The 18,812-nt window shown below is 49.8% G+C and overlaps 1 protein-coding gene across 17 annotated transcripts in view; it reads right to left on the bottom strand.

Annotated features, from left to right (window-relative positions):
- The window catches only part of PTPRS (protein tyrosine phosphatase receptor type S), a 131,178-nt gene that overhangs the window by 20,185 nt on the left and 92,181 nt on the right, over positions 1-18,812 (bottom strand). For 6 of the 17 annotated variants that reach the window (XM_035347978.1, XM_035347977.1, XM_035347985.1 and 3 more), the window contains 12 exons: positions 17,357-17,662; positions 15,713-15,906; positions 15,241-15,267; positions 13,316-13,433; positions 9,206-9,796; positions 8,418-8,515; positions 7,693-7,946; positions 7,212-7,305; positions 6,767-6,982; positions 4,816-4,973; positions 3,803-3,814; positions 1,916-2,028 (listed from right to left, as the gene is read on the bottom strand). In XM_035347978.1, coding sequence (XP_035203869.1) covers positions 1,916-2,028; positions 3,803-3,814; positions 4,816-4,973; positions 6,767-6,982; positions 7,212-7,305; positions 7,693-7,946; positions 8,418-8,515; positions 9,206-9,796; positions 13,316-13,433; positions 15,241-15,267; positions 15,713-15,906; positions 17,357-17,662 — 2,181 coding nt within the window. The remainder of the gene's footprint in view (positions 1-1,915; positions 2,029-3,802; positions 3,815-4,815; positions 4,974-6,766; positions 6,983-7,211; positions 7,306-7,692; positions 7,947-8,417; positions 8,516-9,205; positions 9,797-13,315; positions 13,434-15,240; positions 15,268-15,712; positions 15,907-17,356; positions 17,663-18,812) is intronic. The other 11 variants (XM_035347989.1, XM_035347992.1, XM_035347993.1 and 8 more) reach the window with 4 other exon arrangements.

The raw sequence follows: 18,812 nt of genomic DNA, 5'->3' as shown, positions 1-18,812 counted from the left end.
TGCCAGCTTGCTTCGGCTCGATAACGTTCTAAAGAAAAGTTGGCAGCGTCTTTTTAAAGCTACACGGGACACAAACTGGCAGTCTTTTGAGACCTGCAGACCTTTGCCTAGCGGAGCCTTGCTGGCAGGCTTGCGGGTCTTAGCTACCTTCTACAAGCCTCTTAGGTCAAGAATTCAGAGGCACAGCGTGACCAAAACAACATGGTAAACACGAGACAGGCCCAGCCGTCTGCTGATCTCATTAACTGAAGCCAGGGAGTGCCTCGTCCCGAGCTGGCTCCGCAGTCCCGCGAGGACAGGGAGAAACACTCAGGGAACACACAAAGCAGCACTCCCAGCTACTTCCTAGCATCCAGGCTAACCCGGCTGGCCACAATCTTCTGTCTTTGCTTTTATCCCAGCATCGGTTTCACGTGGCAGAGTGCAGCTCCTTCTCCTGGGTCTCAGACCACCTCCTGGAGGACCCAGCAGCCAACCTAACCGCTCCCACAGGGGATTCTTGTTTGTGCCTGGTATGGATCAGGGAACCCGGCCACCTGCGAACTGCTGCTGAGCTGCAGCTGGGGACCCTCAAAAGAATTTGCTTACACAAAGGGCAAAACAGCTGGGACAGGAGGATTCTCTCGAGCTTTCCAAGCAGTGCCCTGCTCAGTCCCTTGCATGCTCAGAGAATCAGAAGCCTGCTCTCCTGCTGCAGGTCTCGAACACCTTCACTCTCCTGCAAGAGCACCTCCGGGTTAGAGCAGATTTTGGGACCCAGCTGCAGTTCAGCTGCTCTGCATTCAGTCCCTGCACGCTGGATTAACCCCGCTTCCATCCCTTAGCTGAGACTTAATCTTTCCTAAGCTTGGACTCATACCAATGGGTTGTTCCTAGCTTTTATATGAGACACTCAGTTCAGTGCTGCCCCCAAGATCCCTCTGCTCTGGGCACCCACCAACTTGCCAGTCTCACCCTAGGAAAACTCAGACAACGCTAAGGACAGGACTGGGATGGGAAGGGGAAACAGGAGCTGCAGAAACATTACTAACAAGCACAAAACAACAAAAATAAAATAAACAACAACAAACAAACCGAAAACAACAGCCAGCCCCCAAAAGCACAATAAATTCCCTTCCAAATTCCTCAAGCACCAGGAAGGGGGAAGCAGAGGTGCGTACCAGTGCGCAGGCACTGCTCAGGTATCACCTCCCGGCCGTGTGTCCGAGGACGTGCCCGGGCTGGGCCGTGTCACTGGTGGCTTGCAGAGGTGCCATGCAGGCAGCTTAGGCATGCACGTACGTGGGGACACCCGTGTGTAGAAGGGAGGGTGCAGCAGTACTCTGTGGCCAGGAGTTAAGTGCAGTGACAGGCTAGCTCGGCAGCTACGCTACCCAAGGAGACGCCGTCTCGTCTGCGTGAAGCATCCAGCTGCCTTTCTCTGTCCTCACAACCCGCAGGGCAGGCCTGGCGCCTAACGGGAGTGTTTTAGGGTGTATGCAGCAAGCACCCGTTACAAGGTGGGGGTGAGGTGTGTGCTTGGCAGCTTGCCACGCTTCATCTTTACCGCCCCGGGGGGCTCCCAGCACGAGGCACAGCGCTGTGCTGGTCGGGCAAGCCCAGCACGGCCACAGAGCTCGCAGCTGTGTACTTAGCCCAGAATGCACCAATTTAGCTGGATTTCCAGAAAAGCCCTGCTTCCTGCCCTGCAATTGCTGGGTGGAGTCTGCAAGGCCCTTGTGGTTTCCCAGCAAAGGTTTCTTGCAGCAGTCTGGCTTAGCACAGACAAGGCTGGAGGTTCCTCGGCTGCATCCCAGGTTAGCGCTGGGTCTCAGAGGCAGCAGCACTGCAGCAGCCCGGCAGGAAGGGGCTGAGCAAAGGGCAGTTGCTCCGCTCCTGCCTTCCCAGGGAGGGAGGCTGGTTTGCAGCTGGTTACCTGGAGTCTGGAAGTTGATGCGCCTCATTTCCACAGGGTCCTTCGGGTGGTGAGGGGTGATCTCAGCGTTGTTCAGGAGGCATTTTGTCCGCGGCTCTGAATCTTTCCGTTTGCTTTAAAAAAAAATAATAATAATAAAAAAGACAAAGCCTCTTAGCTTACAGACCTCTTATTTTTTTCAGCTACACGGGCCACACTGAGGCCTGAGCGTAGCTCCCACATAAATCAGGGTCAGGTACAGCCACGTCCTGAACAAGGATGTAAATTACATAAAACGCATCAGAAAAGGGATGAGGTTTGGAATGTTTTGTCAGTGCAGCGTTTGATGGGATTTTACAACTGCCCAGCAGCTTTCAGCCAAGTCTGGAAGTTTCCCATCACACAGCAGACGTACAGATAAGCAACGAGGAGCAGCTGAGGTACTGTGAACTCACACCTCAGCCTCCCTGAACAGCCTCCAGTGAACTCTGCAGAGCTCTGCAAGTAGAAGTGTTCCAATTCTGGGCAAGCCACTTTCAGCCCGAAAGAACTAGAGACAACATAATCATTTGGAAAAGTACAGATTCTCCTGGTCGTGACCTTGGACATAAAGTACTGCTATTTCTCTGTTGGCTTGTTTAGGAGTTCTCAGTGCCTTGCTGCAGACAGAGAAGTCAGAGCAGTGGTTTTCAATCTTTTTTGATCTACAGAACCCTAAAACCCTGGTTTCAAAACCAGCATAGACACATCTTCTCCGATCACAGCTGTGCCTGCTGCGATCCCTCTCACCTCCTTGCCAGAAGCTGAAGCCTGCTCCAACATGCCAACTGAGCTGCACATGTGAGTGCTTCATAAAAAATTTTGCTCAAAATGGGCTAGGTTAGCTGAGGCACTTTAAAAGTCTTTGCTGACCTGGCTCATTCTCCTTGAAAAGAATTTGGAAGCAAAGCCCAGCGCTGATCCGAGGAGGTGATAACCTCTGGGAAGGGAACAGTGACAAGCTGCTGGAAGCAGAACTTCTCCAGTGGGCAGAGAACGCGTACCCACACCCCAAGGCTTGCAAATATTGTCGTGGCCCTTCCAGCAAGATGGCTGTAGAGCTCCTCACCTCTCCTGCTTGGGTTGTACAGATGCCTCCTGAAATACGCCTGCAGCAATAGCAGTAATTGCTTAGGCAGAGAGGTTATTCAGTACGTTGTTCGCTGTCTCTTAATGTCATTAATAGCCAGAAGAAGTAGCGTGAGCCCTGCCAGCACTGCATGGGGCAGCGTTTTGGAATTATACCACTCTGCAGTTTGGGAGCAGTTTATTTTTGCCGCAGTTCTGAAACTGCCGTTAATAGTTCATTGGCTCAACCCATCAGTTACTTTCAGTGAAAGCTCTCCCAGCCTTGTAAATGGTTCGAAATAAGCCTCACTCTGCAGTTAGAAGCGAACTCTGTTAGAAGTCCCTGGCTGATGGGGCAAGAATGGCTTTTGCAATGGGGCGAGGACAGCTCAGCTGGTGAGATTCTGCTTCCAGCGTGCCAGTGGCTCAGGGACAGCCTGTATGGAGCAGTCAGACATGGAGAAAACCCGCTTTCACCTCTGACTGCAACATAAATGGGTGTTTCTCTGCTCCATTAACTCAACGTTTTATGAGCCGCTTACTGTCACTGCTGCTCAGCTCGAGAAAGGGCCATTATATTTAGGAACGGACAAGCAGGAGGAAGATGGGATTTCTTTGCTTTTTCTGTCCCAATTCAAACGTGGCCCTGTGCTAGTCTAACACAGGGTGTCCTTCAGGACAGATCTAACAGTAGAAACTGTACAGACACAGCCCCATCACCAGAGATGATAAATACTGTCGAACACACAGCCAGCCCGTTAAAAAAAGAACCTTAGTAAATGGCAAATCTGGAGCTCTTACCTGTCTGGCTTGCTGTCCAGGAAAGCAGTAAGTGGAGAGAAGACAAGACAAATGTTCAGATTAGAAAGGAATCGCAGGAGAAGGGAGAAACATTTGCTCAGTGCTAACCCTGGTAACACAGTTGGAAGGTGGTACTAGTAAATTCCCTAGTTAGATCAGTGCTAATGAGCACCAAACAGGAACACTGGAGTCCCTGCTCCCCTGAGCACTTGTGTGCATCCAGCAGCTTCACACATGCTGGGGTGCATAAGCAAATGCACCCGTGCAGATGAAAGATGACGTGGGGTTAACTGAACTCTCTCCATACTGGGTAGATGTCCCAGGTAAGGACACCCTTGCACTGGGCAGAGCTACCGTCCTTCTCCTTTTCTTGATTCATTTTACTCAGCATCTGCTTCCCTTCCTGTCCTCTTTTGCTGCACAGTGTGACCTGTGCCCCTGTCCCCAACCATGCACCACGAGCTGCTCAGAAATCCAAGGAAAAAGGAGACATTTCCAGGGGCTGCTCCCTCTTCTCTCCTGCAGACTCTTACTACACGCCCCCAGCTGCTGCTCATCTCCCAGTTCCAGCTGAAAACCAGCCTGACAACGGCGGAGGTCTCTGCCAATCCACAGCACAAAGGTGCTTCTCTGCATCACCCCCACCGTGCCCTCACAGCACCCAAAGGGGAGCCCAGGGCTGCAGCTCTGACCAATTCTTTTGGGGGAGACCGGCAAGTGACCTGACAAACTCATTGCACGTATGCCACAACACTCAGACAAGCTCAGCTTTACTGAGAATGCCATGGGGTAGTCTCTGAAGCAGCAGGTCCTGACTATCCACTACTAATTAATTTCCTGTTCGAGCCAGACCCTTCAGTTTCAGCGATTCTGCCTCAGGACTCCTCTCTGGTGCTGGTGGGAGGATTTCCCCCCCAGCTGACAACTTCAGGACCAAGGAGGAAAATCCCTTTAGGGGTCATGAGCAGAGGCATTGAGAACGGTCACAGCTCTGGGCAAGAAGCATCTCTTACTTTTTGTAGAGCAGAATGGCAATGACGATACAGATGATGAACACCACGGCCAGGACGGGCCCGATGACCCAGATCAGCCCTTCCTCTCCATCGATGATTGGCTGCGGATCGGGGTTGTCCAGCTGGATGGGGTCGGAGAAGGGACTGGCAGCAAAAGTCTGGAAGACACGGACGATAGTGGAACAGAGTTCAGAGAGGGAATGAGGACCGAAAACAATGGCTAAACGTTATGGAAGAGAAATTGCTATAGAGGATGTGGGCTCCCTGACGCACAGCCTAAGTGGTAACAGAGAAAATAAGCTCTTCAACCTACAGAAAGAACACGTGTCTGTGTCCCTGTGACAGGTGTTGTCCTCCTCCAACATTTCAGGCAAGACAGACCATTAAAAGACAATATTCACATGAAGTTTTAGGCTGGCTCATGCCTGTGGCTCACCTAATCTTATAGCCAGGAAGGGGATTTTAAAAAAATGTTGACTGTGCCTCTGTTCCAGCACATCCCAAAGACCTCTCAGTTTCCACAATCACACAAACACTTCTGTCAAGTTCTCACGTCACCATCTGGATTTTGTCAGTCAGATGGGATTACAGAGAAAGAGGGAAGGGATTGAACCAAGAAATAATGCTTAGAAACAGTCTGGTCTGGTGACTTAAAAGATCCCTTACAATTAAACATTAAAAAATAAAATGTAATGTCACCTCTGCTCGCTGCAATGAGCTGTGCTCTTGAGAAAATCACAGGCACGTTCAAACCCACAAGAGTCCTAACCAACAAGCATTGCTCACTCGTTCTCATGAATGCTACAATTTTCTATCATTCCCAGGAATGATGCATCCCCATTTTACACAGAGACTGCAGAAAATGAAGTGCACCAAGGAGAACTGGTAAGCCCTGGTACAAGCGTAAAGTCTGGGACGGGACAAGAACAGGAGATTTGGGCTCAGGGTATTTGAAACTCTACCAGCTCTTAGTAAGACTGAAATTCTGCTACACAGGAGGGAGCTGCAGTGATTCCAGGCTGTCGTGAGTGAGTGTGCAGTACCTTGTTCTAAAGAAGAAATTACCACAAGCTGCAGTAATCCGATTGAGAAACCCATTCACAGGCGTGTCAGCCTAATCCTTTAATATCAAATACACAACTAAATATTTATTTGGGAAAAAACTACTCTGAAAACCTTTAATTTCAAATAGCTCCCTGCTATTGAAATCCCCCTATTCCACAGGGGGATTTAAAAACAACAAAGAATTAGACGGCTTCCTATTGTTCACGAGGAAGGACAGGTAAGTATTAAAATAGTTGTTTTCATAAAGCCAAGCACAACATCACTGAAATCAGCTGAAGTGGTGAAATGAGCAGAAAGCACGTCTAATGTTCCATAAAAAAACCACAACCTCTCCCCTTTCTGTTTGGTGGGGAACTTGGTAATAACCAGGACATGTGACACGCTGCTCTCAAAGCAGGATGTCTGGGGTCATTGCCCTAAGGAACACAGGGACAGCCTTTACAAGAAATTACTCTCTGTAAAGGGGTTTGACCCAGGGATCTCCGCACCTGAGTGCACTCCTGAGCTCAGGGTCCCCCATTCTGAACTCAAAGCTGGAGCCACAAATGTAGCAAGTCCTGCCTAAGCAGACGGGCAAAACGCAGAAGCAGCGCACAAGATGCTTGTGTTGTTGTCTGCACGTTTGCTGTACGCAGACACAAGCACAAACAGCTCTGACAGCCGCATGCAAAAGCTCTGCAGCTGGACTGGAAGGCCTCTGCAGAGAAAAAAAAACGCTCAAGCCCTGGCATCTGGTGGAAGAGAGTTACAGAGAATGCCAGGAAGGCACAAGACCTGCTGGCAGCTCTCAAGAGAGCTGCCCCTGCAGCTGCTGCCTCTGGTCGATGACGGGGACAGCAGGGTCGCGAGCATCTGAGGAGGGTAGGGGAAAGCAGGCGGCACTTACTGCCTCGGGTTCCTGGAGCACCGCCAGGATGAAGATTACATATTTCTGCCCTGGTTCCAGGGCTCTGTTCTCAAAGTTGTCGTAGTGCTTCATGTCCCCCAGGATGAAGTGGGAAGGGAGGGAGCGAAAACGGGCAGCGATGTAGGGCTTGGGGAAGTCCAGCTGACGAGAGTGACGCAGGCTTCGGCGTCGGAGCCTGGCAATGTCTTGAACGAGCTGGAGGGAGCAAAGGAATGGTGTGAGAGCCATGACGCCTTCAGCACCTTCAGGGGAACAGGAAGGAGGGAGAGCCAAACCACGCCACTCAAACGGACCTCACGTTAGCTATTCAGAACATGGATCGCATGCCCCAAACCCACCCTTCCCAGGATCTCAGGTCACCGTAACGTCCACTGCAGCTGTTTGCTCTCTCCCTACGCCTGGTTTCAGTCTCACCCCCACTCACCTCCTCCAGGTCCATCTCCTCAGGGCTGCCCAAGGGGTTCAGGAACTGTCCTCCACGGGACTTCCTTAGAGGCACCACCACAATGTAGAAAGCCCTAAGAGTTGGGAATAACCAGAAGAAATAGGAGGACTGAATCTCCTTCTATCAGCCACAGAAGGAGAGAGTGCACACACTGATGGTGGGAGGCTAGGTTTGCCCACACAGCCCCACTGACCAAGCCAGCAAGCCCCTTACTTGGGATTTTGCACAGTTGTTGCTGCTGCTTTTGGATTCAGTGACAACCCCATATAAAATGCCTCCCCTTGGGTTCCCGTGGCAACCCGTTAATCCTGGGAAATGGCTTCGAAAGACAGGACTCAGGCAAGGCTGGAAACGCAGGGAACACACTCCCTGCCACTATCCTTGCTGGTTTGTGCTATGAACTCTGACACCCTGCACCACGAACTGGGCAAACCAAGTCTGGACTTTATCAGAAACCTACTGGACAGGCACGGAGCTCTTTACATCCGGGAGAATCACCACCACGTTGCCATCAGCATCAGGCTTGTGGGTCACCTCGGGCTTCCTGGATAACATGTCAGCGGCAGTCCAGGCAGCCACGTTCTGCTGCAGGCCACCCATGCTATTGCCGCGGTTCATGAGAACAAAGTTGTAGAACGTCCGGGGCTTCAGGTTGGTGATGAGTTTCTTGGTGGTGCGGCCATCCACATCGACATTCAGCCCGTTATACTGGATCTGTGGGAGGGAAAGAGGCAGCAAAGATGTACCATGAGCAAGGTGGATACAGCTTAATCAGCCAGGCTCCCTTCTCTTTGCTTTGGTTTGCATAAGGCACTTGGCTGGGCTGGGCTCCACCCAGCTCTGCCAGAGCTGGTGCAAACAGAGGAACAGGAGCTAGGTGAGTTTGTGTCTCACACAGGACAAGGCCTTAGAACTTCTCTGAGAAGAGAAACTTGGATCTGGAAATGGGAAAATTGTGGTAACTTGCCCAGGGGGGTGGTGATTTGGTAACAGGAGCAGGAGTGCAAGCCAAGAGGCCTGATTTTGAGGGGCGCACCTCCTTGATCTAATGATTAACTATTATCTGCCCGTATCTGAGAAATGGCTCCAGAATTTCTGGCTCTTATAATCTTCTATTCAAACCAACAGACAAGACTCCCAGGAAACTGAGAAGGAACACAGCTCTGACTTTTCCCTTCCACTTGCCTTGTATGGGGTGGGAGAGTTGTAATTCTCAGGAAACTCCCAGCTCAAAAGGACAGACGTCTTTGTCACCATCTTCACCTTGAAGTTTTTGGGTAAAACTGCTGAGAGAAAAGTGAGGAGGAAGGGGAGAGAGGAGAAGAAAAGGCAGCAGAGGGAAGGAATAGTAAGAAAGAGAAGGAAGACAAGGTCAGACACTGGCAAAAGGGTCTGCCAGTTTGGGTCTGGCTGCTGCTGCAGGAATGGAAGGGCTTGCTCCCTCCTCCACACTTTGCTTGAGTTTTGTCAAGGTCCATCTCCCGGTGCTCCCTGTCCCCAAGTCTAACCCTGGGGAAGGGTGAGGAGGGTGCATAGCCTTGCCCTCACCCTGCCCGTGCTCAGTGCTCACTACGGGTCTGGGTGGCTGCTGCAGGAACGAGGTGCTGGCTTTCTGAGCATGCTCAGGTGAGGAAACCCATCCCAGGTCACATTTGAGGCTTTCTGATTTTTCTTGTTTACTTTTGGCTGTTTGCAAAAGCTGAAGAAAATGCTCTTCCCACCTGTACAGCGACTGGCAGCCCACTTCAGGTGCCAGTGAAAGAAGGGTGTCCGGACTTAACTTAGAAGAAAGCGGTAAAAGGGACTTACCTGGCACAAGGCAGAGAGGAGCGGAGGGACTGAGTGTGAAACCAGAGTGCTTTGCATTTACTCACGAGCCTGGCTGAGCCTGGCTTGACCTCTCCAGCTCTCTGCCTCCTGGCACCAGCCCCGGTTACAAGGAGAGAGAGGGAGGAGAAACCGGTAAGTCCTACCTTGATCCAGCTGGAACGTCCGATACTGGACAGTCGGGCTGTATGGCCCGGGGCCTTTACTGGTGTGAGCACGGATTTTAACATCATAGGCGGTGTTGGGTTTGAGGCCGTTGAGGGTGTACGAGTTCTCTGGGGAGGGGGGCAGGTCTTTTTCCAGGGGGTTGCCGGGAGAACCGGCTTCCCGGTAGGCCACGGTGTATTTGATGATGGCTCCGTTCCTCTCGGCCAGCACGGGGGGGAGCCAGCCAAACTGGACCGACATGGAAGTGATGTTGCTCGCCTCGAGGATTTGGGGGTAACCCTTGGGGATGTCTTCAGGGGTGGTGAGTTCCTGCACAGCTTCCTCCCCAAAGCCAGCCCGGCTTTTCACGGCCAGCTTGAAAACATACGTGGCGCCCTTGTGGATGCTGGGAGCAGTGTACTTATCCTCCAGGGCTGTGAACTCCAAGGTAGCCAGGGGGTCGACATCTTTGCGGCCAAACTGGAGCCGGTAGCCCATCACCTGGCCTTCAGCATCCAACGGAGGCTCCCATTTCACCAGAAGAGTATTCTCCTCTGTCTGGTGCACAGACAGGATGGGTTTCCCTGGGACTGGGAGAGAACAGAGACACTTTCAGTCAAATATGCAGGGGCTCTTGAGCTGCAGCACAGGTTCCTTGAATCAGTGGCAAGGCTTCACCTTGACTCTGTGTGCTTCGGTGTCTCACCCTGAACCCAGGCTGCTGCTACCCACCCACTACACGCAGATGGTCTCTGTCAAGTTTAGGAGATGAGATGCACTGCCAGTGTGTCAGCTGGGACGTTCTTACTTATTTCCAGATACATTTTTGTTCCCTTTCCTCAGGAAGGAAAGGTGAGCGCTGCTTTTCTCTTGTCACTGGACCAAATACCTTACCACAGGGAACAAACTCAGGAGTCCTGAATCTCAGCCTCCTGTCCTGAACACCCGAGCAGATTGCTTTGTAGGGCAGGGGAGAATTAATGTAGGAGTTCCCCAGACTCCTGTCCTCCCGCTCCCTCTCTGTCTCCCTCACACAGCACAACTCATGCAGAAAGGGACTGGAACAGATTGGCTCAGGCTGGGAAGGCCAGAGCAGCTGCGGGTGAAGTAATGAAGGATGGGAAAGGAAGTCTGGGCAGCCTCGGGTCCTGAGCAGCAGGCACAAGGCCAGATGAAGCAAGTCTGGCAGGCATCTGATCACCCAGTTGGGTAGAGAAAGAAGGAAGCACACAAAGAGTCGGAACAAGAGCCCAAAATCTGTGCAAGGCGGAGGGCAGGAAGAGTTGCTGCTTGCACTATGCACTTTCCTCTGAGGGAAGGGAAAGGACACCCGAGTGTCGGTATGTTTTCAGCTAGCTCCCTCCTCATCCTGTCAGTTAGTTCCTCCATGTTTGGGGAATACTGCAGGAACTCAGCAGTGCCTCTGTCTAATGAGCCTTGGCACAGCCTGACTGCAGAGCAAGCCCACAGCCACAGTTAAATGACACGCGTAGGCCCAGAGGTTTCTGAAGCTGGAGAAAGCAGAGCATTAATTCCAGCAGCTCACGCGTCATTTACATTCACTCCACTATTAGGGATCTAATTTCCTTCTCTGAGCCTTGGTGTTTCTTCTGCTTGAACAGGAAAAGGAAGGAGAATGGAGTTTAGGAGCGAGCACCAGTCTGACTGCAGGCTGGCAGGCTGAAAGCTGGAGTGCAGCTCCCGAAGGGAGCAGGAGGGAGCCGGCAGGGAAGGATGCTGCGTGTGTCAGGGATCCTGGCAAAGGCAGACTGGGGAAAGCACTCCGCCCGGTGTAGCGACTGACATCTGAACACAGGGATGAGGGGTCGTCCCTGAAACAAATGCTTTATTCATTGCAAACTGCCAAAGAACGCCTAGGGAACGGTTCTGGGAGAGCCTCCCTCGGAAATGCCAAAGAAACACATCACAGAGAAAAACAATGTCATTACCTTTATGTGTTGGGTTTTATCACAAATGTTGCTATAATCAGCTGAGCTTGAAAATATTACATTTGCACAACAAATATTGTTTGGAGAAAGGTGAGAAGAAAACAGGGGGAAGTGTTTTATTTCGCAATTGGTTTAGACAGTAAAGGAGAAAATTGGATGTATTACTGTATTTAAATTCAGCCCCTAGCCCTGAATGATAAAGAAAGAAATCTCTCTTCTCAGAAGGTATATTGACTCAACACTGCAAAGAAGATAAGAATGTTACAGAGCCATTTGAAAGTTGTTTTTTTTTCTTCTTTTTTTTTTTTTTCTTTTTTTTTAAATAGCTATTTCAAGTTGGGGGAAATTGAGTTTTGGGTAATAGCTGCTGTGCTGGAGAAAACATCCCTCTGTGACTGATCACCTGCACTGCAAATCCTAATGGGGAGAGATGAGGGAGCTTGACAAGAGAGTGACAAGGGAAGGAGGGAGGGAGGGCAAAGAGAGAAAGGCTCGAGGAGAGAAAAGTGAAGAAGGTAGAGAGCCTCAGGAAAAGCAGGAAACAAGAGGAGAGAACCAGACAGAGTGAGAAGGACCATGGGCAAAGCCAGAGGGGGAAGGGGTAGAGAGTGAGTGAAGGAAAAGGCTTCTGACAGCACACTGACACTACAAGGTGTGAAGGCAGGAGTCTGGATGCTGTCACCTAAATGTACCCTGCTCTAACATCTGTGTCCTGGAAAACAACCTTGTTCTCTTATGTGCTGTCTCTTACCTAAGCAAGAAACGCAAGAAGGGAGAGAAAGGCTCAATTCTCATTCACTTCTCTGAAGACGAGACCATAAAATGGGATGAAGATGTGAGCTGGGACAGAAAAAAAGACAAGGGCATAGAGGGCAGCTGCTGCTCCAGCGCTGTGTGTTTCAGGCCAGTGCTCCTGAGCCCCCTCTGTCCTGTGCACTGAGCTGTCTGTGCCACCTCCAGAGCCTGAACAGAGGTTTCCAGGTTAATTGTGTCACTCTAACCAAAGGCAGAGGCAGAGAACAACCTTCTCCCAGAAACAAGAGATGATGTCAGTTATGCAGCTCCTACAGGAAGGGTGAAGATGATTGTCCCAAAACTAAGAAAACGAATAGACAGCCAGGGATGGGAAGGGACTAGACAATGAAAAGGAATGACAAGGGGAGAAAGCCATCATCTGGCAGCATGACCAAGAATGTGATGGGGTGAGAGAAGACAACCACAGGCTGACAACAAATGGGCTGAAGGAGTGTCAAATCTACGTGTGGGCACAGCAGTCTCACTCTGTTGCACAAAACCTTTCCCCTACTGCACAGCAAAGGTCCAGCTGTGAGAGCACTAACCACAGGAGCGCAGATGCTGAGAGGACAGGTGGAACACAGACCTGTTTTCTGCCTGCAGCACAACTGTGTGGAGGAACGAGGAATACCTTGTTGCCCTTTGTCATTTCTTTCTTCAGGCTCAGACATCCTCGCCTGACACCGTGTCCTCTGCACTGAGGCTGACAGACACTTTGCCACGAGGAATAGGGCAAAGGGAGGAATGAGTCTAGATGGTATGTGCAGCGTGAGCCCAGGTTGCAGAAATTCTTGCAAGAAAAGGTCAATACTGTCAGTACTTTTCTTCCCTACTGATCACTACTCCTAGGCAAAGAGGGAACTTATGTTCAGACATGATACCAAAAGAAAAGACTGGGTGGTATAAGTCTTCACTGCCTCCCTGCTGCTTTTCAGCTCTTTGCAAGTTAACACCATGACAGCAGGCCTCTGGGTCTTCTGTTCCCCAGGGTTCCTCTGCGTGCCAGCCATCAAAGCCGGAGTCTCTCCAGTGTCACCGTACAGGTCAGACTGGGTAAAGATTCTCTTCTGGGACTTCTGGAGCTTACAGGACATAAGACTACATGCACTGTATTTGTCCCCTGTTGCATTTCTGTATGTATGGGGCTTTCTGCAGCACTGGAGAGAAAATTGTTTCATTTAGTGAGAGCTACCTGCCAGGAATGAAGGGTTTTCTGCCTTCCTAGAAGTATTTTTTTCTTCAGGGGCAGCATGTTGTTTGTTGCATGTCTGTCCTCTTTGTGAGGAGAGTGGGATGAAAGAAGCTTCTTGGCTTCAGGATGTTAGGAAACTGGTGAAACCTAACAGGTGAATAAAAGGCTCTTACCTGCACCCTTAGTGGTGACCACTTTGGGTTTGCTGCGAGCACCATCTCCCTTCATGGTGTAGGCGGCTACGGTAATGGAATACGCAGTCTCAGGCTGGAGCCCAGCAATGATCATTTCCTGTTTGCGAGATTCCAAAGGAAAACGGTGTAAATAATTACGTACATACACAGGTAGATCTCTCCTTGCAGGAGTCTCGGGTCTTTTCTAGCATGCAGGAACATTCACTGAATCTGAAACCATGAGACGCTCTGCGGCAACGAGGCAGATGTGGCAACTGGCAGGAGGATGAGAGCCACATTCCTTTGGCGAGCAGCACGCACGCTCCAGCTGCAAGCAGCCCCTCCGTGAACACAGCGTGTCTCTGCAGGCCCTGGCTCAACGTATTCTCTTCCAGATCTACCTCTCACACATTCCCTATCTCAACACAAACTGCTTCAGCCATCAAAACGCTGCTGCACTCTTCAAAGTGTTCCTTTTCACTATGCCGTCTCAGTGGAGGTCTCAGCGGTTTCAAGGAGATTACATTTTTTTCTCCATCACCCCCCTCCCTTCTCTCCTCAGGGATATTTTTTAATGCCTTCAATAATATTAAAGGGATTGCTTTAACGCAAAGTGCAAGACGACATTTTTTGCTTGCACGTTAAAGCTCTCTGCTAAATCCCCAGCACCCTCCTTCCTCTATCAGCTTCACCACACCTGGCTCCCACGAGCTTTTGTTAGCAGACTGGCCTCCAGAACAGCCCTTCCCCATGAAGTATTCGGCCCTTCAAAGGGCTGGGTTGTAACAGGAACACCCGTGCTAAATCAAACAGGATGGGGGCATATGCAGCAGGGTTTTCGCCAAGGCTCTGAAAGGGGGGAGATGTAAATTCTGTGCATGTTTTATGGCCTTCCCCTCCACTCCACTCTCCCTCGGTGCTTTAAATATTAAATTGCAGAGCAGCACTTGGGAAAAAAAATTGCTGGTCCTGAAAATATTTGTATTGCCCCCAGAGCTGAGCAAAGGTGGAAGAGCAGTATTTCAAACCAGCAGGACTTCGATCACTAAGTTTGGAAGCCATTAGCTAGAGAGACAGGGCTGCTTTCTGGAAGTCAAAAATCTGTCCTGCTTTCACACATGCCACTGACTTTTATTAACATTTTAGGCACGCGACTTTGCCTTTCATGTGACTCACATTATCTTTCTGTAAAACAGAGGCCCCTCACTTTTGTAGGGCACTTGGCAATCTCTAGGAGACATGCATATATTCATTTTAACGATGTATTACCTTGGGACCCAAGAAGGAAATGCTTTCTCCTACTGCTTTGTAGCTGTAAGATCACTGAAAGCATTTAGCATTTTAACAGAAGTATCAAATGCCAAACAGCCAAGCTGATTTTAAGGTCTACTTGAAAGGTAAAAGGGCCAACAGTGGTTCAGGGCTTTGTACGGAACAAATATCTAAGAATCTTGGCCCTTTCAGGGCACAGAGCATTTGTTCGTACCCTGATACCTCGGAATTTACGAGGCTTTAAATACCCAATGCTTTACAACCTAACTGTTTTTCAGACAAAAGGCAAGGTAGTTGCAGACCAGCCCATCTTTAGGCAGGTGTTTGAGGTAGTCCCAGTTTTAGTGTCCTGCCTGCTTCCCCGTGGAGGAGCAGCAGATTTGTCTTTTCTTCAGAGCTGAGGGGAAAACCCTGCAGGACTGCCACGTGCTGATAAACTACACAATCACACAGGGCTGCAGAGCAAAGCAAACAGGGTGGGGACAATGGATGGGAACACCAACAACAGGCTTTAAAACAGGCACACTGGCACTGAAAATAAAATAAAAAAATAAAAAGGAAAAGGAAAATATCACACCACAACAGCAAGTGGGAGAAGGGAAGGGACAGAACCAGGATGGAAGGATTTTTTCTTTTTTTTTTTTTTTACTTACGTATTCAGCAGTGTCATCTGTTTCCCACTGGGCAGAGAACAAGAGAGGTTTTGCACATGAGAATACAAGAGGGGAAAGAAGGGAAAGACAGAGACACAGCATGAGGAAGAAGTCCCTGAGCAAGCAGCCACACAAGGTCAGAAGTTACCAGGCCAGCATGAAGGAAGAAGTAGAGTGGGAGAAATTAGTAGATTCCACTGTGGCCTTTGTCTGTCTTAAAAGATTTCCCAGACAGAGGAGGATGGATGGTATTTAGTTCAGTGCTGGGAGAGCAGTTCATACTCTTCCACAACAGCTATTGTCTGGGACTGCAAATGAACTGCAGGAAGATAACATATATCTTTATCACAGAGATGTTCATCTACTTTCTCCAGCGATACGTTACTTGGGATGAGACAAGGCAGCTGGAGCACCCACCCCCTCAAAGCTTCCCTGAGAGAGACAGAAACTGCAGCAGGACGTGAATCCTTACCTGGGCGTCAGCCAGCATGATGTCCTTGATCTGGGGCAGCCCCCTGGCCTCTCCGTTCTCCATGCGCACGTAGTGGACCTGGTAGCCGCGGATCTGGCCATGCTGGCGGTTCTGGACTGGAGAGCGCCAGAACACTTGGATTGCAGTTGAGTTCAGGACCTCCACCTCCACTTTCCGAGGTGGTGCGCTGGGCACTGCGAGGAAGGAAATAAAAAGGACCAGAATCACTTGGAGATTTCTGTCTGGAGCCTGTCACTTCAGTTCTGTGGCATATGCACACCGAATCTACAGCTCTGAAAGGAGGGGGAGACTTAACCTGCAAACTGGATGCCCCACCATCTGCCACTGGCCTTTATTCAATGAAATAGGGAAGCAGTTTAGGGGGATCTAATCTGCATGGCTCAGGGATCTGGATGCATGTGAACAGGTCCACCTCACAGTCCAGTTATTCTCTGACAGTCTCCTTTTTCTCCAGTTTACTTGGATGGTAGAAGCCACATAGTTCCAGATCAAATTCTGAGGGCAAAGCCAGTTTCTAAGGAGTCAGAAAAGCTCTGGCCATGCCTATGGGACATTAGGGTGGAGAGCATGGGGAAGGGGACTTGCCCTTGCAGCTCCTTGTTCTCTAAGACAGGGCAGGTTGGTGGTTAGAGCAGCTGCATAATCTCAGGACGAGAAACGAGAGATGTCTTGGATGGAGTACGGGGTGAATTTTTGGAAATGATAATAATAGAAAAGGACAGTGCTTGCGAGCTTCGTCTGCAAGAAAGCTGTAATTTCTCTGAGTAAGGTATCTATCCATTTGGATGCGGGCAGATGGTAAGGGAAACAGGAGCCACACTGGGGATAAACCTGTTTGATTTTTTTTCAGTCTTTTTTCGTTGGGATGGAAGAAGAAAGCTGGAGTTTGGATTTGACTTCTGTTATTTATTTGACATATTATTTGAGGGTCCCATCTCACCCTCACAGTATTCTGTTCTCCCTCCCTGTGTACATTCAGTTTTCCTGGTTTTATTTTACTGTAGAAATACCAGGAAAGTTCAAGTCCCATTACCGCTCATGTCTGTGCACCAAGCACAAGTTTCCAAGCTGGATCACTGAACTGTATACTGTTATTAAACGTTTTTTGAAATAAACGATCAGATTCTTCCTTTCTACCACTAACCAAAACTTTGACTTAAAGAGGAGCTAGTAACAAGGAATGTGTGGGAAGAAGTCTTTTAATACTTTAAAATAATTTCTGGCAGGCAATCTCCTCCTCTTCTCTGATTTCAGTTCCTTGCTGCCTCAGCTGTGTCTTTGGTCAGGAAGAGAATCTTTTCAGGAAAAGCGTGCAGACAGGGCTCATGACCTTGAAATTAAATCCCCAAGAAATAAGAAAAACTAGCTCTAAAGCAGGGAGGGAAGACCTTACAGACCCCAGTTCTCAGAGGGGCTTAGAGATGGCAGCAAATGGTGCTCCACACCTCGGATCCCTGCTGGTGGGGGGAGGCTGTGCCGAGGCCTCATTCGGGCCTTGCCCTCGCACCCCGGGTCGGCCACGAGAAGGGGCTCGACACATCCCCCCCAGCGTGGGGGAAGCCCACCGCAGTGACACGTATTCACCGTTGGACCCAGGACAAAATCAGAAAAAAGTGCAATTACCATCTTCATCCGTCCGGACGATAACTGGCGAGCTCTCCGGGCCCGGCCCCACCTCCGTATGAGCCACGACAGTGATGCGATACTCTGTCCACTTCTCCAGGGACTCCAGTAGGATCTGACTGGTGGTTGGGGGGATATCATTCACCTCCTTAAGCTCCGTGTCCTCAGAGTCCAGCGCTCGATAGTAGACGCTGTATCCAGCCAGGACGCCATTTTGGCTTTCGGCCGGAGGCGGCCGCCAACTTACCAGAATGGCGGTGGATCTGGTGCTGACGCATTTTACGTCTTGAGGGGGGGCAGACGGTTCTACGAGGGGGGGAAAATTCAGGAGGGAAAGGGAAGAAGGGGGAGAAAACAAAAGATGGGAAAGATAAAAGAAAAAACAAAAGAAAATGATAACAAAAAAATCTAAAATAAAACGTACAAAAATTTGGTTCAGGAAGATAAAATTAAAAAAGAAGAGAGCTTTTTGTTGTTGTCTTTTTTTTTTTTTTTTTAAATGAAAAGAAAAAAAAGCCAACGGAAATGAAATGGGGCATCAAAACTGAAATGTAATAAAGCAAAGGACTAAAACAGTAAGCGGGCTAGCCAAGAGGGGTCCTGCTGCTGCTAGTAAGCGTGTGTGCCACGGAGCTTAGCCCCCGACTCTGCCCTATAAAAGACCCTTCCCTTTAGCTCCCTGTTTTACAGTGGTCTGGCAAATCCTGCCCTGGCTGGTAAAGCGTTTGTTTCCAAAGTGCCGTCTCTGGGATCTCAAATTTCCTTGAAGGGATCTGTGAAAAGTAAGTAAGAAAAGCAAATCTTTTGCCAGGAGGCTTACATTTGAGAGTCTGTATACCCAGCTGTAAGTTATTAGTTGTCCACAGACTGAAGGAGGTGAAAAAACATTGTGGTGACGTCCAGGATATCGCCAAGCAAAGAGCCCACGATGCTGGATGAGGGAAGTATTTAGACAGGAATAGCTTTAGTAAAAAGTCTTGCAAGGAGTGAGGCAGTAGGTTTGTCAAAGTATTTGGGTACCCAGTGGGATTTTCAGAAGTGGTAGCGTGCCTGACTCCTGTTTCACTCCGTCCAAACAAGTTCAGAGTGTTTATGAAAATCCCAGGACACCTTTGGAAATCTGGCCCTACACAGCTGCATGTTCTCAGGGTAGCAGCAAACAACTGTCTGAGGGCTGATTTTTGGGAGATGGGGAAGGTGTAAACCCCCACTTCTGTTCACGTCAGTGTTTACTGAGCTGCACAAGGCAATTTCAGTGAGATCTGCTCAGTAGGAAGCCGGACACTGTCGCACACCAGGTACTGGCACACACCATGGCTGTGCCCGTAGACACCAGAACTGCAAGAAAGTCGGGTCTTTGGGAAGGCAAATGCCATGGATCCCAGTGAAGTCTGGACAGAAAGCCTGCCACTTCTGTACCCCAGCTGCAAACTGGTCATTTTGGGAAATCTTAAAC

Source organism: Oxyura jamaicensis, chromosome 28 (genome assembly GCF_011077185.1).
Source record: "Oxyura jamaicensis isolate SHBP4307 breed ruddy duck chromosome 28, BPBGC_Ojam_1.0, whole genome shotgun sequence".
Classification (NCBI taxonomy): Eukaryota; Metazoa; Chordata; class Aves; order Anseriformes; family Anatidae; genus Oxyura; species Oxyura jamaicensis.
The sequence above is the reverse complement of the archived record's forward strand: the minus strand, read 5'-3'. Positions and strand labels throughout refer to the sequence as shown.